General features: G+C 44.5%; 1 protein-coding gene across 1 annotated transcript in view; it reads right to left on the reverse strand.

The window, feature by feature from the left end:
* Window positions 1–8,616: 8,616 nt before the first annotated feature.
* The window catches only part of LOC126234622 (uncharacterized), a 45,535-nt gene continuing 34,998 nt past the window's right edge, over window positions 8,617–19,153 (reverse strand). The window contains exon 3 of the mRNA XM_049943351.1: window positions 8,617–9,849. Within this exon, the coding sequence (XP_049799308.1) occupies window positions 9,454–9,849 (396 nt within the window). The 3' untranslated portion in view covers window positions 8,617–9,453. The remainder of the gene's footprint in view (window positions 9,850–19,153) is intronic.

Here is a 19,153-nt window from a genome sequence, read left to right on the forward strand (position 1 = left end):
GCTACGACAAGCCTGTGTTCACGAATCCCTGTATCGGTTTTGATGCTCGTTATTAACTGAGGATTATATGTTGCTAAGAGGTCAAGTGTGTTTTCACAACCGTTTACTATTCGCGTGGGCTCATGAACTAAATGCTCGAAATAATTTTCACAGAATGCGTTTAGCACAATTTCGGATGATATTTTATGCGTACCTCCGGAATTAAACATGTATTTTCGCCAACATATCGAGGGTAAATTAAAGTCACCAGCAACCATAATCATATGAGTTGGGTACGTCCTTGAAATCAAATTCAAGTTTTCTTTGAACCTTTCAGTAACTGTGTCATCTGAATTGGGAGGTCGGTTAAAGGATCCAATTATTATTTTATTCCGGTTGCCAACAATGACCTCTGCCCACACTAACTCACGGGAAGTATGTACTTCAATTTCGCGACATGATAAACTACTTGTAACCGCAATAAACACGCTACCGTCAACCGTGTTTAGCCTATCCTTTCGGAACACCATTAGGTTCTTCGCAAAAATTTCGGCTGACCTTATCTCCGGCTTTAGCCAGCTTTTAGTGCCTATAACGATTTGAGCATCAGTGCTTTCTATTAGTGCTTGGAGCTCTGGTACTTTACTAACAACTGTTATACCAATGGTTCCTGTATCTACGTTCTTCCTGTGGGCGGCCGGGGTGGCCGAGCGCTTCTAGGCGTCACAGTCTGGAACCGCGCGACCGCTACAGTCGCAGGTTCGAATCCTGCCTCGGGCATGGATGTGTGTGATGTCCTTAGGTTAGTTAGGTTTAAGTAGTTTTAAGTTCTAGGGGACTGATGACCTCAGAAGTTAAGTCCCATAGTGCTCAGAGCCATTTGAACCATTTTTCTTTTCTTCCTGTGTTCGGCCTGCACCCTTTGTGACTGAAGCCCTTCTTGTGTTTTCGCGAGACCCTGTAACCTTAAAAACCGCCCAGTCCACGCCACACAGCCCCTGCTATCCGTGTAGCCGACTCCTGCGTATAGTGGACACCTGACCTATTCAGCCGAAACCGAAACAACACGAAGATTTTTGGACAACAGTATGTGATACAAACACAAGAGATCATGGAGGAAGGAAAGGGGTAGAGAGTAAATACTTAACTAGAAGACAACGTAGACATGGCTGGAAAAGTAGTGCAGTGCCAACACTCCACAGGTAAGCCTGTTGTAGCCCAACATCTACACTCGTGGGCTAGGTGAAGTTGAAATGATATCCAGCCAACACGCATCTTAAGTATCGCCATGAGAATAAATATTTTTATGTACTGCACAATAAATAATATAATAATAATCAAACAGAGGAGAACGACGACTATGCTGCAAAAGGACGGGACACCTTCACTCCATAGGTAAGCGAATCGTGGCATAGCATCTCAGAAGAGATGTGGCGATGCCGCAGACGTATATCCGGCACGGATCGTATGTCCATTCAACAGAAATAACAGAACACTACAGCTGCACACTGACAAGACGAACCATTCATGTACAAAAAATGGCGAAAAAATTAGAAAAAATATCTCTGATTAAAATTGTGCTGATCGTTTAGCACAAGATCTGGGGCTCTCTTATTCTGACTGTAAATCTCCAATTCCTCTAAACAGTTTTCTACATGTGGATGCTCTATGTAATTACTCCATATTGTGTCCGCTGTCCCAAACGGCGCATTGCTCAGCAGTCAGATGCACACCAATAGCTGTCCTATTCTGACAGCACGTACGCTCTTTATAGTGGGTGTAAAGGAACGACCCGTCTGGCCAACGTAAAAATGATCAGAGTCACTACAGTTCATCTTATACACACCAGACCTACTGAACTTATCTTTATTTGTTTACATATGGTGTCGGAGACACGTCCTCAGTATGTTTGTCGTTTGGGACCCAGGCCGAACGTTTGATTTCCGAAAATATTGTTCAGTTTCATCTGATACGTGCGCACTGTGTGACATAGCAACACATCTGTTTTTAGCCTTGTTGCTTCTATTGGACAGTAGGGTATTAATCGTATTATTTGAATTTCTCTGTTTACTAAGTTTATTATAGATATTGGTAACGTCAGTGGTCCCACAGCCATTAGCAACGGCAATCTGTTTTAAGATTGTGATCAATTTTGTACATCATTTTGATATAAATCTAAATGCAGATTAAAAGAAAAATTTCTTATTTGTATTGGCAGAGAAATTCTTTACATTAATCATCAATGACCTATAATGTAGCACTGCAATGAAAGAGGTATTCACCCACAAAAATCTTTGTAGACTTACCCATTGAAATGATGGAACTAATGGGTAATAAAATTAACTTCAAACTTAAACTGAATATTTTAAAATGTGTAATTTTATAATTGTGCGTCTGGGTGTGTTTGAACTTAGTTAAGTGTAAACGATAGTGAAAAAAAATTACTGGTAGCAAATATTTCTGCAAAAGACTATCGCGAAAGGCGATCGTGTGAATGCTCAGTACATTGTCAAAGTTTTCACTGTCAAAGAGCAATATGAGCGTAAACTAATCCTCTCCACATTACGTGCGAGAACGCATTTATGATCCATGAAACAAGAAAACAACTAACCACTTTCTTCGAATAATTCAGGAGAATAGTGCAGCACAACTTCTTCAAAAACCACGAATATCTCGACAGGTAACACTCCTTGTCATTTAAAAGCCTTTTGCCAATTAGTGGCTTGAAAATCATCTGTCGCAATATCACATTTTTTGATGAATTCATCAGGCCACATTCTCGTGGCTTATTAGATCTCAGTATACGCTGGGAAAAGCTTAAAGTTAACAACAAACTAGCTAATTAGTTGCTTCTCCTTGGGAAATATGTCCAAAATTTTAGTGATTTCACTCATATCAACTGAGTGTCTCCGTACTTCTTAAGACACATATTCCCAGTCAATAAAATCTAAGAAGTTTTCTTGTACTATTTATGTAACTGATATTTCGACAAACAAAAACATTTTTTAAACCATAAGTTCTTGAAACCAAGAACTAGTATAACCTTACTTTGTTGTTTACATCATAAAACTACCATCACTGCTATCTGAATTTGTGTCAGGACCTCCTTATTGTAAATTTATGATGAAATGCTCAAGGCTTACAGCCAACTTCACGTCCCTATAAAAGTGCTCATCTTGAAGCTCTTCATTGTGTCGCACACGCTCTCCCCAGGTTGAGTGTCTGCTCTCTTGAAAGTTTTGTTCTTTCTGCCACATAGTCCTTAACTTGCGCCTAAATTCATTCGATCACGTTGTACTGGCAGTGGTACGGTGTCAGACACAAACCAGTATGTCCGCAGTCACGTGGAAGTGGGCCGCATGGCGGGCAACAGCCACATTAGTATCCCACTGCTGTCCAGGACGTCTCCAGTACATTTCTTTGCTGATCACCGGGTCTCAGTTAGAAGCGGCACGCGTCGCTGAAACAATTCTACTCCAGTCAATGAGATTCCAGGTCGAAGACGTGTCTGGAGACGCCACGGACAGCGGTGGAATACCAACCCGACGCCTTACAGCTGGACAGCCAGCAGAGATGGTCTAGGGTGCCACTTACTTTCATAGCAGGGTCCCTTCGGTTGGCATCCGCTGCACCCTTACAGCACAGCGGTACGTCGACGATATTCTACGCCCCGTTTTGTTGACATCCATGGCAAGCCATCATGGAATTACATTTCGACATGATAATACACGGCCGTATAGGATGAGAGTTTCTACTGCTGATCTTCGTGCTTGCCATCCCTCCGTTGGACAGCAAAGTCTCCGGATCTCTTTCCAATTGAGAACGTTTGGAGCATTATGGACAGGGCTCTCCAACCAGATCTGGATTTTGACCATCTAATGCGCCACTTGGACAGAATTTGGCACGACATCCCTCAGGATAACATCTAATGGCTCTATCTGTTAATTAGAAGCCGAGTAATGGCTTATTTAAGGGACTAATGTGTTATTGAGTTGCTCAACTTGTGAAGTTCTTTTTCTTGAACAAATCATCCGATTTTCGTAAATTGTAATCATTTGTTTGTCTGTACATGCACATTACATCTACCGATTATCCGTCCTTTTCTGACAGTTCCTTCATGGCGCATCGCTTTTGTTTGTCTTAGAGTTTATTACTCAGATACTGAAACGTCCCCTTTGGAAAATTATGAATGACTGTGCTGGAAAAACTCTTACGTTATTTGATTTTCAAACAGCTGAGCAAAACTCAACGTACTGAGACAGTTTTCTCTTTACTTATTCTGATCATCACTAAACTGACACACAATATTTTAGCGCAACGCAGTCTCACTTTCAATAATCCCTACAAAAGAATGGCCCTGACTAACAATTACTTACACCTTTCATGAATCACTTACCTCACAAAAATCTTCGTGACTCGAACTACTACAATACAGCGAGCGCCAATACTGCCAGCTAAATAAAACTTTCTAACTACTGAAGGCACTAACTACTGATGGGCATAGTTAGCAAATGAAAGATTTTGATACAGAAGAAACAATGTATTTACCTCAATAGCGTTCAGAAGTCATAAAATAAATAAATAAATAATATATTTTGTGACATCCAGTTTAACAAATTTCCTTTTTCTGACCGACACACGTCCAGTTCGTCCGCTCATAGTAGCCTTTCAAAACTCTGGTATCTCTCTCTCCACATCCACCAGTCCTGGAGGCTCACCTCCAACGCTAAACACTGTTCTCATCCAACTGCCCAACACTACGCAAGCGAATATTCCAACAATGAGTCCAACCAGCCACAGACTGCACACAGACTGCACACAGAGCGCTACGTAAAAACCTAAACAGCCTACTTACAATACTCTTTACGCTCCAACCCCATTGGTGCCCTGCAAGGCGGGGTAGATAATCAAACTGACCAGAACAATTTTAAGATTAATGCAACAATATCCTTAGGTGACTGTCGCACGTTACCAGGCCACTAATCTGCGGCGGGGGTAGCCGCACGTTCTGAGGCGCCTTGTCACGGTTCGTGCGGCTCCCCCCGTCGGAGTTTCGAGTCCTCGGGCGTGGGTGTGTGTGTTGTTCTTAGCGTAAGTTAGTTTAAATTGGGTTAAGTAGTGTGTAAGTCTAGGGACCGATGGCCTCAGCAGTTTGGTCCCACAGAACTTACCACAAATTTCCATTTCCACTAACCTTGTATTGTCTGTTGTATTGCGCTGCACAAGTGTTTTTAGAGAGCAGCTGTTCAGAGAGTTGGGTTAAATGGCCATAACCAGCCTTTCAGTAACGTATCTTGGACTATGACATGCGCTGTTGCAATGTATGTGATTCCCTTACACGTTCACGCGCTGCAAAAAGTTCTTTGGGAGTATTCAGTACATTTTATATGGAAGGCGTCGATGTGTGATGGAGTCGGAGGCAGAGGGCCAAGAATAATATTCTCGCTGCTCATCAGAGAGAGGCCTCTAAACATAATCGAGGCAGGCGCCCCTACCACGCTAAGATAGGTGGCCTGGTTTTGTCTGCACCCAGCCCCAATTCGGGTCGTCGCAAGGAAAGGGGAAATTCCGCCCGCGTTTTAGTGGGCCCTGTCGTATCACTAAGACACTATGTCCGGTCACCTTTCAGGTTAAGGACGTGTCATCTGGGAGACTCTCCCGTGTTCACCTTTCCCAGCTCAAATGTGTTTCTGATACGAGGTAGCCCCCCTTCTTCACCCTACCTCCCCTTCCCTCCCTCGGTGTTTAGCTTGATGGAGGGGAGATTGTGCCGTGGCGGCGATATTCCCGATCGATTCTCGATCGTTGGGCCTCCGAGTGGTGTTTCTTTCTCCATTGCGGGGTGCCTCCTGGCAGCAGGTGGCGCCGTCTCTGCCCGGTGGCGTGTTGTGTGCGCGGGCAGTCAAGTTTGGGCGCGAGCGGCGTGGGCACTGCCTTTTGCGTCGGACGGTGGGTCCCTGCGCGCTGTCGCTGGCCGGGGCTGGTGTTACTTGCTGCTCCCCGGGTCGGTGGCTGGAGTCGTCGCCCGGTTACCGGCTTTCCTGCCCTGCCTGACTGCGCCTTGCTGAGGTCTGGCTGACGATACTCGTGCTGGATCATCTTTCTCGCGGCGATTTCCCTGGACCGCGCCTCGCCAGGAGCTTGTGGCTGTGCTGCTCCCGGATATAGTTAACAGGGGAGTACTTTTCCGTTGTCGGAAGTTTGGTGCTGTTTGTGTGTTTCACCGTGCTATGGCCAGATGAAGAAGAGTATATTCGTTGTTATGACTGTGTCGGAAACGTGGGCAAACCCCAGTGTTCGTGTTTCTCGGTATTCTGTGGGGTGATGTACCTTACTTAGTGTGTTTTTCTTGGCGTTCTATTGTGCCGTAGCAGAACTTTGTTTAGCCTTTTCCCTCCTTACTCTTCTGCAGAGTGCCTTTGTATCCTGTGGCCTCTAATTTCGCTTCTGCCAAGTTCCGGGGTTTTGAGGGATAATTGATTAAATTATAATTTGGGATTTATGGGGATTCTGTGTGTTTGTCTGAGGTTTTTGCTGGCCTGTGTCCATACTATTTCCCGTTTCCTCGCCCGGGCGTCGTACGTAACGTTTAAGGTGAATGAATTTTGGTAGTTCCCGTCCAGTGGTTCGGTGGGCCCCGTGACGAATTTTTTTTTTTTTTTTTTCACTCTGCCTGCCCTATCTCCCTGGCTTAAGGTTGGCTCCTCTGTGCCCGTGCGTGAGTGTGTATGTGGGCGACGGTGACCGTTTCTTACCGACTTCTCTGCATAGACTGCCGAATCTGTAATTTGGCCTATGCCATGTTCTAGTTGCTTCAAGTTGGTTCGCACACTCTCCTTGGTGATGACATCTGCGCACCTATGAGATTGAATAATGTTTTGAACTATTGTAAGCTGGCGGTTGTCGCTGTGTGTGTTAAATTTTAACTTGTATTTGAGTTTTGGTGTGATTGTATTTTGTTAACTGAGCTAATTTTATCTTGCCTACTGCGGCGATGTCAGAAATGTTAAAACCCTGGCCTCCTTCTGAATTTTTATGTTGATAATTGATGCAGCATTTTAGTGTAATGATTTATCTTTTACGTTTTGGGGAAATTTTATCTTGGCAAGTCCTTGGGGTTAAATTGTGCAACTTGTGTCTATGATCTATGGAAATGTTGAGGTGGATTGCACCTTCTTGTAAGGCCTACCACTTATTGTTTTACTAAAGGCATTAAGGGATATTTGTTGAAAGATTTAAAAAAAAAGAATTTTAACAATAATAAATTTAATAAATTTAATCTTACTTGTGAAGCCATATTTGTGGAGAGTTGTTATTTAAATTTCGTTGTCTTCCCAGCTTGCCCTTTGCTACTGTATTAAAAGTGTTTGTTGTTTTGATCAATCGCAGCAGCTTACCTTAAAGAAGTAAAGCTGATTTTGAAAGATTGAGAATTAGTGTAACTGTTCACTACAAGAAAGCCACCCTGTTAAAAGAAAAATTTTGGTGCTACCATTTGTTTCCCCCTTGTTCCCTAACCACAGCTCACCCAGTGGTGGCTGGCTCTGAGCACTATGGGACTTAACTGCTGATGTCATCAGTCCTGTAGAACTTAGAACTAGTTAAACCTAACTAACCTAAGGACATCACACACATCCATGCCCGAGGCAGGATTCGAACCTGCGACCGAAGCGGTCGCGCGGTTCCAGACTGTAGCGCCTAGAACCGCTCGGCCACACCGGCCGGCTACACCCAGTGGTGCCCTGCACGGCGGGGTAGACAATCAAACTGACAAAAACCAATTTTAAGATTAATGCAACAATATCCTCAGGTGACTTTCACATGTTACCAGTCCACTAATCTGCCACACGGTGTAGCCGTGCATTCTAGGGCGCCTTGTCACGGTTCGCGCAGCTCCCACTGTCGGAGTTTCGAATCCTCCCTCGGACGTGTGTGTGTGTGTGTGTGTGTGTCTGTGTGTGTCTGTGTGTGTGTTCTTAGCGTAAGTTAGTTTAAGTTGGATTAAGTAGTGTGTAAGTCTAGGGACCGATGGCCTCACCAGTGTGGTCCCACAGAACTTACCACAAATTTCCATTTCCACTAATCTTGTATTGTTTGTTGTATTGCACTGCGGAAGTGTTTTTAGAGAGCAGCTGTTCAGAGAGTTGGGTTAAATGGCCATGACCAGCTATTTAGTAACGTATCTTGGACTATGACATGCGCTGCTGCAATGTATGGGATTCCCTTACACATTCACCCGCTGCAAAAAGTTCTTTGGGAGTATTCACTACATTTTATAAGGAAGGCGTCGATATGGATGTAAAAGTAGAGCATCAGCCTGTTATACAGTGATCGAGATGGAGTCGTAACACAGAAATAACGTCCACTACCCAAATGGCCAAATTATACTTCAGACAGCACCCAAGGGTAGATCGTGTAGCACGAGTATATACCTTATAGTGCACCGGTGCTTCCTAACGTTAAAGTGACTCAAGGATACGAATCAGTACTGGCTCTTCGTCGAGGAAAGCCATAAGGAATGTTCAGGAAATAATTCGCTGACGGCTACTTTCAGTCTCTGGTGTAAGGCAGCTGCTCACTAACAGAGAAAATGCAAACCATTCTAATTATTTTATTAGTAATTCTTTATTAGGCTTAACTGTATTTTAGGTAGAAAATTCCAATCTCATTAATAAACAGTGAAGATATTTACAAGTTTCAGCTTATCCTAGGAACATTGTCAAACGCGTGTCAGGTACGAAATATAGGGAAGATTCTGTCACATACATACACATAGAGAATACACGTCAGACACAGTTACTTGTGTACCTCAGAAGCAGAAGGGTATTACAACTACGGGGTGACCCAAAAGCCCGTTGAAATTTGAAAATTCATTACTTCATGGAATAATGTAAGTAGAGAGGGAAAAATTGACACACATGCTTGAAATGACGTGGGGTTTCATTGAAACCGAAAAAAGATTCACAAACTGACCACCAAATAGCGCTTCATACTATACAAAAGTAACAATTAACATAATAACTGATTTTTAGCAAAGACGATGTTCTTTATAACAAATGATCAGCATGTCGGCTGTCATTCATCAATAACACCTGTAATCGAGGAACAATGTTGTGAACAGCACTGTACAGCATATCAGTAGGTATGGCGAGAAATTGCCCTCAGATGTTGTATTTTAGTATCAGTAATGAGGTCGGACGATCGCGGTAGATTTACAACTTCTGGTTACCCCACAACCAATAACCACACGGATCGAGGAGGCCAAGCATGACGGACATGGTGGCTCAGCATGCGATCCTCACCAAACTACGTACACAAGACCAGTTTTTGAAGAGCTATTGATCGTTGACGAATTTAAGCCTTTGCTTCTATGACTGTCGAAGATTCGAAGATCGCTCCTTACATCATATCTTTCTGATAAACCGACAAATGGCTCCTAAGAATTTTAAAAAATACCGAATTTCCTAAAGATGATCATAGAATTCCTTTGTTAACGAAAATTGGAGCGAGATATTTCAAGTAGGACAATGAATACGGGTTCCTAAATGACTTAATGACAGCCTCGTCTAACTTGTTTGGATCGTTGAACCCTTTCACATACTCTGCGCCGTTCTCCTCAGACGTGAGGACAAACCCACTCATGGTGCTGTAGAAGACGGCTGTCGCCAGGCAGTGGTCCATGTCGCTCCTGAGCTCCTGCAGGGTGTAGGCCTCGGCCTGCCGTCCCATGCCCAGACGCCGCAGCAGCCCCACCAGCGTGCTGTGGTACTCGCGCAGCAGGTCGTCCATGTGGTGCCGGTGGATGTCTTCGCTGGCGTTCGCGTACAGGAAGTATAGCAGGTCCGAGGCCGGGCTGGTCACTGATGAACACTGCAACGTCATCATGGTGTCAGTTATCAGACAACGTCAGGTCTCCCAAGTAAAGAGACCAAAAGTTATTTTTGTCTGACTGTTTTCCTGTTTGTTTTGGAATTACATTTAAACTCAGTCTGTGGTGAATCACTAACGCCAAGTGGTCAAAAGTGATTTAAAATGAAGAGTTGAGGAAACCTACTGCAGATTGCATAGCCAGCGTACAGGTAAACAAGGAAAACTGGTGGTGGTTACACTCGAGTTTAAAGATGGATGTTTTTGTTGTTGTGGTCTTCAGTCCTGAGACTCGTTTGATGCAGCTCTCCATGCTACTCTATCCTGTGCAAGCTTCTTCATCTCCCAGTACCTACTGCAACCTACATCCTTCTGAATCTGCTTGGTGTATTCATCTTTTGGTCTCCCTCTACGATTTTTACCCTCCACCAAATTGGTGATCCCTTGATGCCTCAGAATATATCCTACCAACCGATCCCTTCTTCTAGTAAAGTTGTGCCACAAACTCCTCTTCTCCCCAATCCTATTCAATACCTCCCCATTAGTTATGTGATCTACCCATCTAATCTTCAGCATTCTTTTGTAGCACCACATTTCGAAAGCTTCTATTCTCTTCTTGTTTAAACTATTTATCGTCCACGTTTCACTTCCATACATGGCTACACTCCATACAAATACTTTCAGAAACGACTTCCTGACACTTAACACTACATTCGATGTTAATAAATTTCTCTTCTTTAGAAACGCTTTCCTTCCCATTGCCAGTCTACATTTTATATCCTCTCTACATCGACCATCATCAGTTATTTTGCTCCTCAAATAGCAAAACTCCTTTACTACTTTAAGTGTCTCATTTCCTAAGCTAATTCCCGCAGCATCACCCGATTTAATTCGGCTACATTCCATTATCCTCGTTTTGCTTTTGTTGATGTTCATCTTATATCCTCCTTTCAAGACCCTGCCCATTCTGTTCAGCTGCTCTTCCAGGTCCTTTGCTCTTTCTGACAGAATTACAGTGTCATCGGCGAACCTCAACGTTTTTACTTCTTCTCCATGGATTTTTATTCCAACTCCGAATTTTTATTTTGTTTCCCTTTACTGCTTGCTCAATATACAGATTGAATAACTGCTGGGATAGGCTACAACCCTGTCTCACTCCCTTCCCAACCACTGCCTCCCTTTAATGCCCCCCCGACTCTTATAACTGCCATCTGGTTTCTGTACAATTTGTAAGTAGCCTTTCGCTCCCTGTATTTTACCCCTTCCACCTTCAGAATTTGATAGAGAGTATTCCAGTCAACATTGTCAAAAGCTTTCTCTAAGTCTACAAATGCTAGACACGTAGGTTTGTCTTTCCTTAATCTATTTTCTAAGATAAGTCGTAGGGTCAGTATTGCCTCACGTGTTCCAACATTTCTACGGAATCCAAACTGATCTTCCCCGAGGTCGGCTTCTACCAGCCTTTCCATTCGCCTGTAAAAATTCGTGTTAGTATTTTGCAGCCGTGGCTTAAATTCTCACCTTTTTGCAGTTTCTTCAGTTTTAATCTACAGTTCATAACCAATAGGTTTTGGTCAGAGTCTACATCTGCCCCTGGAAATGTCTTACAATTTAAAACCTGGTTCCTGAATTTCTGTCTTACCATTATATAATCTATCTGATACCTTCTAGTATCTCTAGGCTTCTTCCATGTATACAACCTTCTTTTATGATTCTTGAACCAAGTGTTAGCTATGATTAAGTTCTGCTCTGTGCAAAAGTCTACCAGGCGACTTCCTCTTTCATTTCTTACCCCCAATCCATATTCACCTACTACGTTTCCCTCTTTCCCTATTCCTACTGCCGAATTCCAGTCACCCATGACCATTAAATTTTCGTCTCCCTTCACTATCTGAATGATTTCTTTTATCTCGTCATACATTTCATCAATCTTCGTCATGTGCGGAGCTAGTTGGCATGTAAACTAGTGCTGCTGTGGTAGGCGTGGGCTTCGTATCTATGTTGGCCACAATAATGCGTTCACTATGCTGTTTGTAGTAGCTTACTCGCATTCCTATTTTCCTATTCATTATTAAACATACCCCTGCATTACCCGTATTTGATTTTGTATTTATAACCCTGTATTCACCTGACCAAAAGTCTTGTTCCTCCTGCCACCGAACTTCGCTAATTCCCACTATATCTAACTTTAACCTATCCATTTCCCTTTTTAAATTTTCTAACCTATCTGTCCGATTAAGGGATCTAACATTCCACGCTCCGATCCGTAGAACGCCAGTTCTCTTGCTCCTGATAACAAAGTCCTCCTGAGTAGTCCCAGCCTGGAGATCCGAATGAGGGACTATTTACCTCCGGAATATTTTACCCAAGACGATGCCATCATCATTTAACCATACAGTAAAGCTGCATGCCCTCGGGAAAAATTACGGCTGTAGTTTCCCTTTGCTTTCAGCCGTTCGCAGTACCAGCACAGCAAGGCCGTTTTGGTTAGTGTTACAAGGCCAGATCAGTCAATCATCCAGACTGTTGCCCCTGCAACTACTGAAAAGGCTGCTGCCCCTCTTCAGGAACCACACGTTTGTCTGGCCTCTCAACAGATACCCCTCCGTTGTGGTTGCACCTACGGTACGGCTATCTGTATCGCTGAGGCACGCAAGCCTCCCCACCAACGACAAGGTCCATGGTTCATGGCGGGGGGGGGGGGGGGGGGGGAATACCTTACGAACACCAATATCCTAAGCCCCGAACAGTTCGGATTTCGTGCTGGGCGTAGCACAATCCAGCAATCCATTCATCTGGGAGAGCGCATATGCACGCAGAAACACCAGTGCAGCAGCACCGGAGCCATTTTCCTCGACATCTAAAAGGTGTTCGGCCGTGTTTGGTATGGCAGCCTATTATATAAGATGTGTAAGTACAACTGTCCAATACATATCCTAAAAATGGTCAAGTCCTTCCTGGCCAAAAGAATGTTTTACTCTTCGAGAGATGGAGCAGACAGCCCCATACGATCCATTGAAGCTAAAGTGCCCCAAGGATCTGCACTTGGTCCCCCCCCCCCCCCCCCCCTGTACCTTAATATACGAGGGCTGTTCGATTAAGAATCCTCATAATTTTTATGGTCATAAATTCTGGCACTAAAATTTAATATTATGATATTCTGTTAGCTTAATGTGCAAAAAACACGCCGTAATAGTTTTATTGTTGGCACTCCTGGTGCCCGCCTGTGAGAGGCTGCAATGGAGATAACAAACGAGGAACAATCCGAGGCTTTGAAATTCTGCTTTCATCTCAACAAATCTTCAGCTGAGGCCTGTGCAATGTTGCAGGAGGCCTATGGAGAGTCCATTCTACCCTACTGCACAGCTCTGAGGTGGTTTAAAATGTTTAAAGAGGGGAGGCAATCAATTTCAAAGGAAGGTGGACCCGGTGCTCCAGTTACTGCTCTTACGGAAGAAAACATCAACACTGCTGCTGTCATTGTGAGAGAGGATCGAAGAATTATCTTAAGATCACTATCTGAAATACTGAAAATTTCATTGGGTGCCACCCACACGTTGGTCACAGAAGAATTAAAAATGAGACTTTTTTGTGCGTGATGGGTTCCAAGACTGTTGATTCCGGAACAAAAGGACATTGGTGTGCAGGTCTGCACGCAGTTAAAGTTGATGTTAGAGGAAGATCCGGAGTTTCTTTCAAATGTAATCACTGCTGATGAAACTTGGCTACATTGTTTTGATCCTGAGAGCATGCAGCAAAGCTCAGTGTGGAAATCTCCTTCATCACCAACCCCCAAAAAAGCAGAAGTGGTTGCTTCTGCTGGGGAAGTTATGGTCATCTCATTCTTTGATATTCATGGAATGGTTTATCGGCATGTTGTACCTGCAAACACATCAGTAACTGGACAAAACTACAGCGATGTCCTGAAAACATTGCAAGTCAATATCAGGCGCAAAAGGCCACATTTCCGTGAAGCAGGCTGGGTGCTGCACCACGATAATGCGCGGCCGCATATTGCCAGTGTTATTGCTGGATATCTTGCAAAAATCAACGTGAAGCGCATCCCTCATCCTCCCTATAGTTCGGATTTAGCCCCATGTGCCTCTTTTATATTCCCTAACATGAAGAAACGCCTTCGTGGGAGGCATTATCAATCATCAGAAGCAGTGGTGAAGGCAGAGGAGGAGATTTTGAAGGACCTCTCAAAAAATGGTTTCCAGCATGTATTTGAAGACTGACAGAAACGCTGAGACAAGTGCATCGCATTCGTGGGAGACTACTTTGAGAAGGACCACCAAAATTATGATGATAAGTAAAGGTAAGTTGTCAAAAATTTGTGATCATTCTTTATTCAACAGCCCTCATACTATCAGTGTAACCAACGAGCGTGGGGGTGGGGGGGGGGGTGGGGGGGATAACCATTTATGCAGGTGACACTGCTCTGTGCAAGAGCGGCCAAAACATGTTATATAGTAGCCAGACTATAGCGACCATGGAGACGGTGAATTACCTACCCAGGACTAAAACTCGACAGCCCGCTAACCTTCAGACAACACATCTCAGAGGCTTCCAATAAAGCACGTGAAAGAAGATTGATTCAGTTATATCCACTAATAAAAGGCAGACGGCTATCTACAGATGACAAATTACGCATCTGGAAAATGGTCATCCTACCAATTACACTGTACGGCTCGGAAGTATGGAGCATGGCGGCAAACACCAGCCTAAAGAAAGTCGAGAGAATCCAGAACAGGGAACATCGCATTATCTCAGTTGTACCAAGATTTACCATCAACGAAGAGATTCGAGTTATGCTGAACCATCCTACTGTATACCAAATCATTACACAAAAATCCACCTCATTCTGCAATGCATGCCAGTACTCACAATTTCATCTCATCAGCTCACTCGGAGAAGAGCCCCCATCATAACACCCCATTTATAACTCACCCCTTTTATAACACACCCACCACCACCATCCATAGTCAGTTCACATGATAAACACCAAAACCATCATTTAGCATACTAAAAGAAATCCCACAACTACCACAAATTCACTACATCTGGGGGGGGGGGGGGGGGGGGAGAGAATCTCCAAGCCATTACTCACACCAGAACAATTTTTCATGACCCCACATTAGCTAAGCGAAAGACAGAGTGACACAGGACGCTGGATCTCCCTACACAAAATGGGTGTAACACAGCCAGCATCTTCCGGTCGTGTCAGATTCCGGCTACTGTACTGTGCCATACCAGAAATCGAACCTGTATGATACCATTCACATGCAGAAATCTTACTGACAGAAATGACGGATATACTGCATATAACGTAAACAGAAGTAACTACACTAAAGCGCCAAAGAAACTGGTATAGGCATGCGTATTCAAATACAGAGATATGTAAACAGGCAGAGTAAGGCGCTGCGGTCGGCAACGCCTGTATAAGACAAGCTGGCGCAGTTGTTAGATCGGTGACTGCTGCTACAGTGAGACGTTATCAAGATTTAAGGGAGTTGGAACGCGGTGTTACAGTCGGCGCACGACCGATGGCATAAAGCATCTCCGAGGTAGCGATGGTAGCGAGGTAGTGTCCTATACGATCATTTCACTAGTGTGCCGTGAATATCAGGAATCCGGTAAAACATCAAATCTCCGACATCGCTGCGGCCGGAAAAAGATCCTGCAAGAATGGGACCAACGACGACTAAAGAGAATCGTTCAACGTGACAAAGTCCATCCGTTCCACAAATTGCTGCAGATTTCAATGCTGAGCCATCAACAAGAGTCAGCGTCCGAACCATTCAACGAAACGTCTTATCCATATGGGCTTTCAGAACCGAGGGCCCTCTCGTGTACCCTTGATGACTGCACGACACAAAGTTTTACGCCTCGCCTGGTCCCGTCAACACCGACATTGGACTGTTGATGACTGGAAACATGTTGCCCGGTCGGACGAGTCTCGTTTGAAATTGTATCGAGCAATGGACGTGTACGGGTATGGAAACAACCTCATGAATCCGTGGACCCTGCATGTCATCAGGGGAATGTTCAAGCTGGTGGAGGCTCTGTAATGGTGTGGGACGTGTGGACTTGGAGTGATATGGAACCCCTAATACGTCTAGATACGACTCTGACAGGTGACACGTACTTAAGCATCCTGTCTGATCACCTGCATCCATTCATGTCCATTGTGCATTCCGACGGACTTGGGCAATTCCAGCAGAACAATGCGACACCACAGACGTCCATAATTGCTACAGAGTGGCTCCAGGAACACTCTTCTGAGTTTAAACCCTGCCGCAGGCCACAAGATTTTGCAGACATGAACGTTACTGAGCATATCTGGGAGGCCTTGCAACGTGCTGTTCAGAAGAGATCTCCACCCCCTCGTACTTTTACGAATTTATTGACAGCCCTGCAGGATTCATGGCATCAATTCTCTCCAATGTACTTCAGACATTAGTCAAGTCGATGCCAAGTCGTGTCGCGGCACTTCTGCGTGTACTAGTTCCTTTGGCTCTTCAGTGTGGCTAGTGCCAAATCATGCGAGGAACTTCCAATACATTATCGGTACTGTCGTAAGGTAACCTGTCGATAGCACACAGGTGGGAATCGTCCTGGGCCCTACAAGTTTCCCTGTTGTTCGACAGCACTGGCGACAGCTGCCGACGCCGTCCAACCAGCAGCTACACGAGTGCCACGTCCACTCAGGTGAGGTACCAACAGCGCCACAGATCACTTGTTTAACAGGCTGCCCGCCTGCCGCTCTGCCAAGTTCAGTAGCTCCAGTCTAACGGCAGTCGAGTATCACGTAGCACACTCGCAAGTTTCCCTACGCGTGTAATGCAACAGAATTTGTCTCAATACTTGACTTGTTTTTAATCCTGTGGATTGCAAGCCGAACATGAATTGTGAACTTTCCAGGTGTCTAACTTGTCCCGGCATGGCCCAATGTCTTGTACAAGGATTTCGACGACGATTCTTTGTACTAATTGAGTATATTACAATATTTCTCACAATGACTGTATTCTTTAATTCATCTGATTTCTGCCTCGGAAACCCATGCACCATCCCGACGGGACACATTATAATTTTGGTTATGAAACTTTACTTGGCCACTTCCGATACAGCAGCTGAAAACGTAAAGGATGTTGTCATTTCAGTCTGAGAAAATGTTACAGAACATATTGTCAACACCTAACTTTTTCCAGCATCATTTCACAGCCAGTTTAATGGCGGAGTACGTAACGTAACACTATAAAAGTATAACTGATGTTACTATTAGGCAATTTTTACCACGGATGGTTGAGCCTAGTCGAAGTTAACCACAAAACAAACTGCTGTAATATTTACCAATCGGAACTGCAATGCCAAGCCCCTCTAAAACATGTCACACTGCACTTCCCATAATAAACACCAACGTCTAACACACACACACACAACCAAATATTTCTTTAGAAGGGAAAGGAGGAAGAAGTTTTTTTTATTAAGAATTACCACTTATCTCCTGTCCGCCCCCAGTAGCTGAATGGCGGCAGTCAGCCTTCGGCGACGCAGCGGTTCGGACGGTGTTTACGTACAGAGTGTTTCAAAAATGACCGGTATATTTGAAACGGCAATAAAAACTAAACGAGCAGCGATAGAAATACACCGTTTGTTGCAATATGCTTGGGACAACAGTACATTTTCAGGCGGACAAACTTTCGAAATTACAGTAGTTACAATTTTCAACAACAGATGGCGCTGCAAGTGATGTGAAAGATATAGAAGACAACGCAGTCTGTGGGTGCGCCATTCTGTACGTCGTCTTTCTGCTGTAAGCGTGTGCTGTTCACAACGTGCAAGTGTGCTGTAGACAACATGGTTTATTCCTTAGAACAGAGGATTTTTCTGGTGTTGGAATTCCACCGCCTAGACCACAGTGTTGTTGCAACAAGACGAAGTTTTCAACGGAGGTTTAATGTAACCAAAGGACCGAAAAGCGATAAATAAAGGATCTGTTTGAAAAATTTCAACGGACTGGGAACGTGACGGATGAACGTGCTGGAAAGATAGGGCGACCGCGTACGGCAACCACAGAGGGCAACGCGCACCTAGTGCAGCAGGTGATCCAACAGCGGCCTCGGGTTTCCGTTCGCCGTGTTGCAGCTGCGGTCCAAATGACGCCAACGTCCACGTATCGTCTCATGCGCCAGAGTTTACACCTCTATCCATACAAAATTCAAACGCGGCAACCCCTCAGCGCCGCTACCATTGCTGCACGAGAGACATTCGCTAACGATATAGTGCACAGGATTGATGACGGCGATATGCATGTGGGCAGCATTTGGTTTACTGACGAAGCTTATTTTTACCTGGACGGCTTCGTCAATAAACAGAACTGGCGCATATGGGGAACCGAAAAGCCCCATGTTGCAGTCCCATCGTCCCTGCATCCTCAAAAAGTACTGGTCTGGGCCGCCATTTCTTCCAAAGGAATCATTGGCCCATTTTTCAGATCCGAAACGATTACTGCATCACGCTATCTGGACATTCTTCGTGAATTTGTGGCGGTACAAACTGCCTTAGACGACACTGCGAACACCTCGTGGTTTATGCAAGATGGTGCCCGGCCACATCGTACGGCCGACGTCTTTAATTTCCTGAATGAATATTTCGATGATCGTGTGATTGCTTTGGGCTATCCGAAACATACAGGAGGCGGCGTGGATTGGCCTCCCTATTCGCCAGACATGAACCCCTGTGACTTCTTTCTGTGGGGACACTTGAAAGACCAGGTGTACCGCCAGAATCCAGAAACAATTGAACAGCTGAAGCAGTACATCTCATCTGCATGTGAAGCCATTCCGCCAGACACGTTTTCAAAGGTTTCGGGTAATTTCATTCAGAGACTACGCCATATTATTGCTACGCATGGTGGATATGTGGAAAATATCGTACTATAGAGTTTCCCAGACCGCAGCGCCATCTGTTGTTGAAAATTGTAACTACTGTAATTTCGAAAGTTTGTCTGCCTGAAAAATGTACTGTTGTCCCAAGCATATTGCAACAAACGGTGTATTTCTATCGCTGCTCGTTTAGTTTTTATTGCCGTTTCAAATATACCGGTCATTTTTGAAACACCCTGTATCTGCCGCACGTCTGCGCGAGAGGTGTTTACGTTAAGTGTGTAACGGTGTGCCGCGGTATACATAGAACGAATCATGGCCTTGTCGTTCCGCAAATCGACACTGAAATGTAGTTTTGTTAACGAATATGCTCGACCGAAGGCTTACAAAATCGAACGTTATTTACGGGACGAGGTGAA

Source organism: Schistocerca nitens, chromosome 2 (assembly GCF_023898315.1).
Source record: "Schistocerca nitens isolate TAMUIC-IGC-003100 chromosome 2, iqSchNite1.1, whole genome shotgun sequence".
In the NCBI taxonomy this organism is placed as follows: Eukaryota; Metazoa; Arthropoda; class Insecta; order Orthoptera; family Acrididae; genus Schistocerca; species Schistocerca nitens.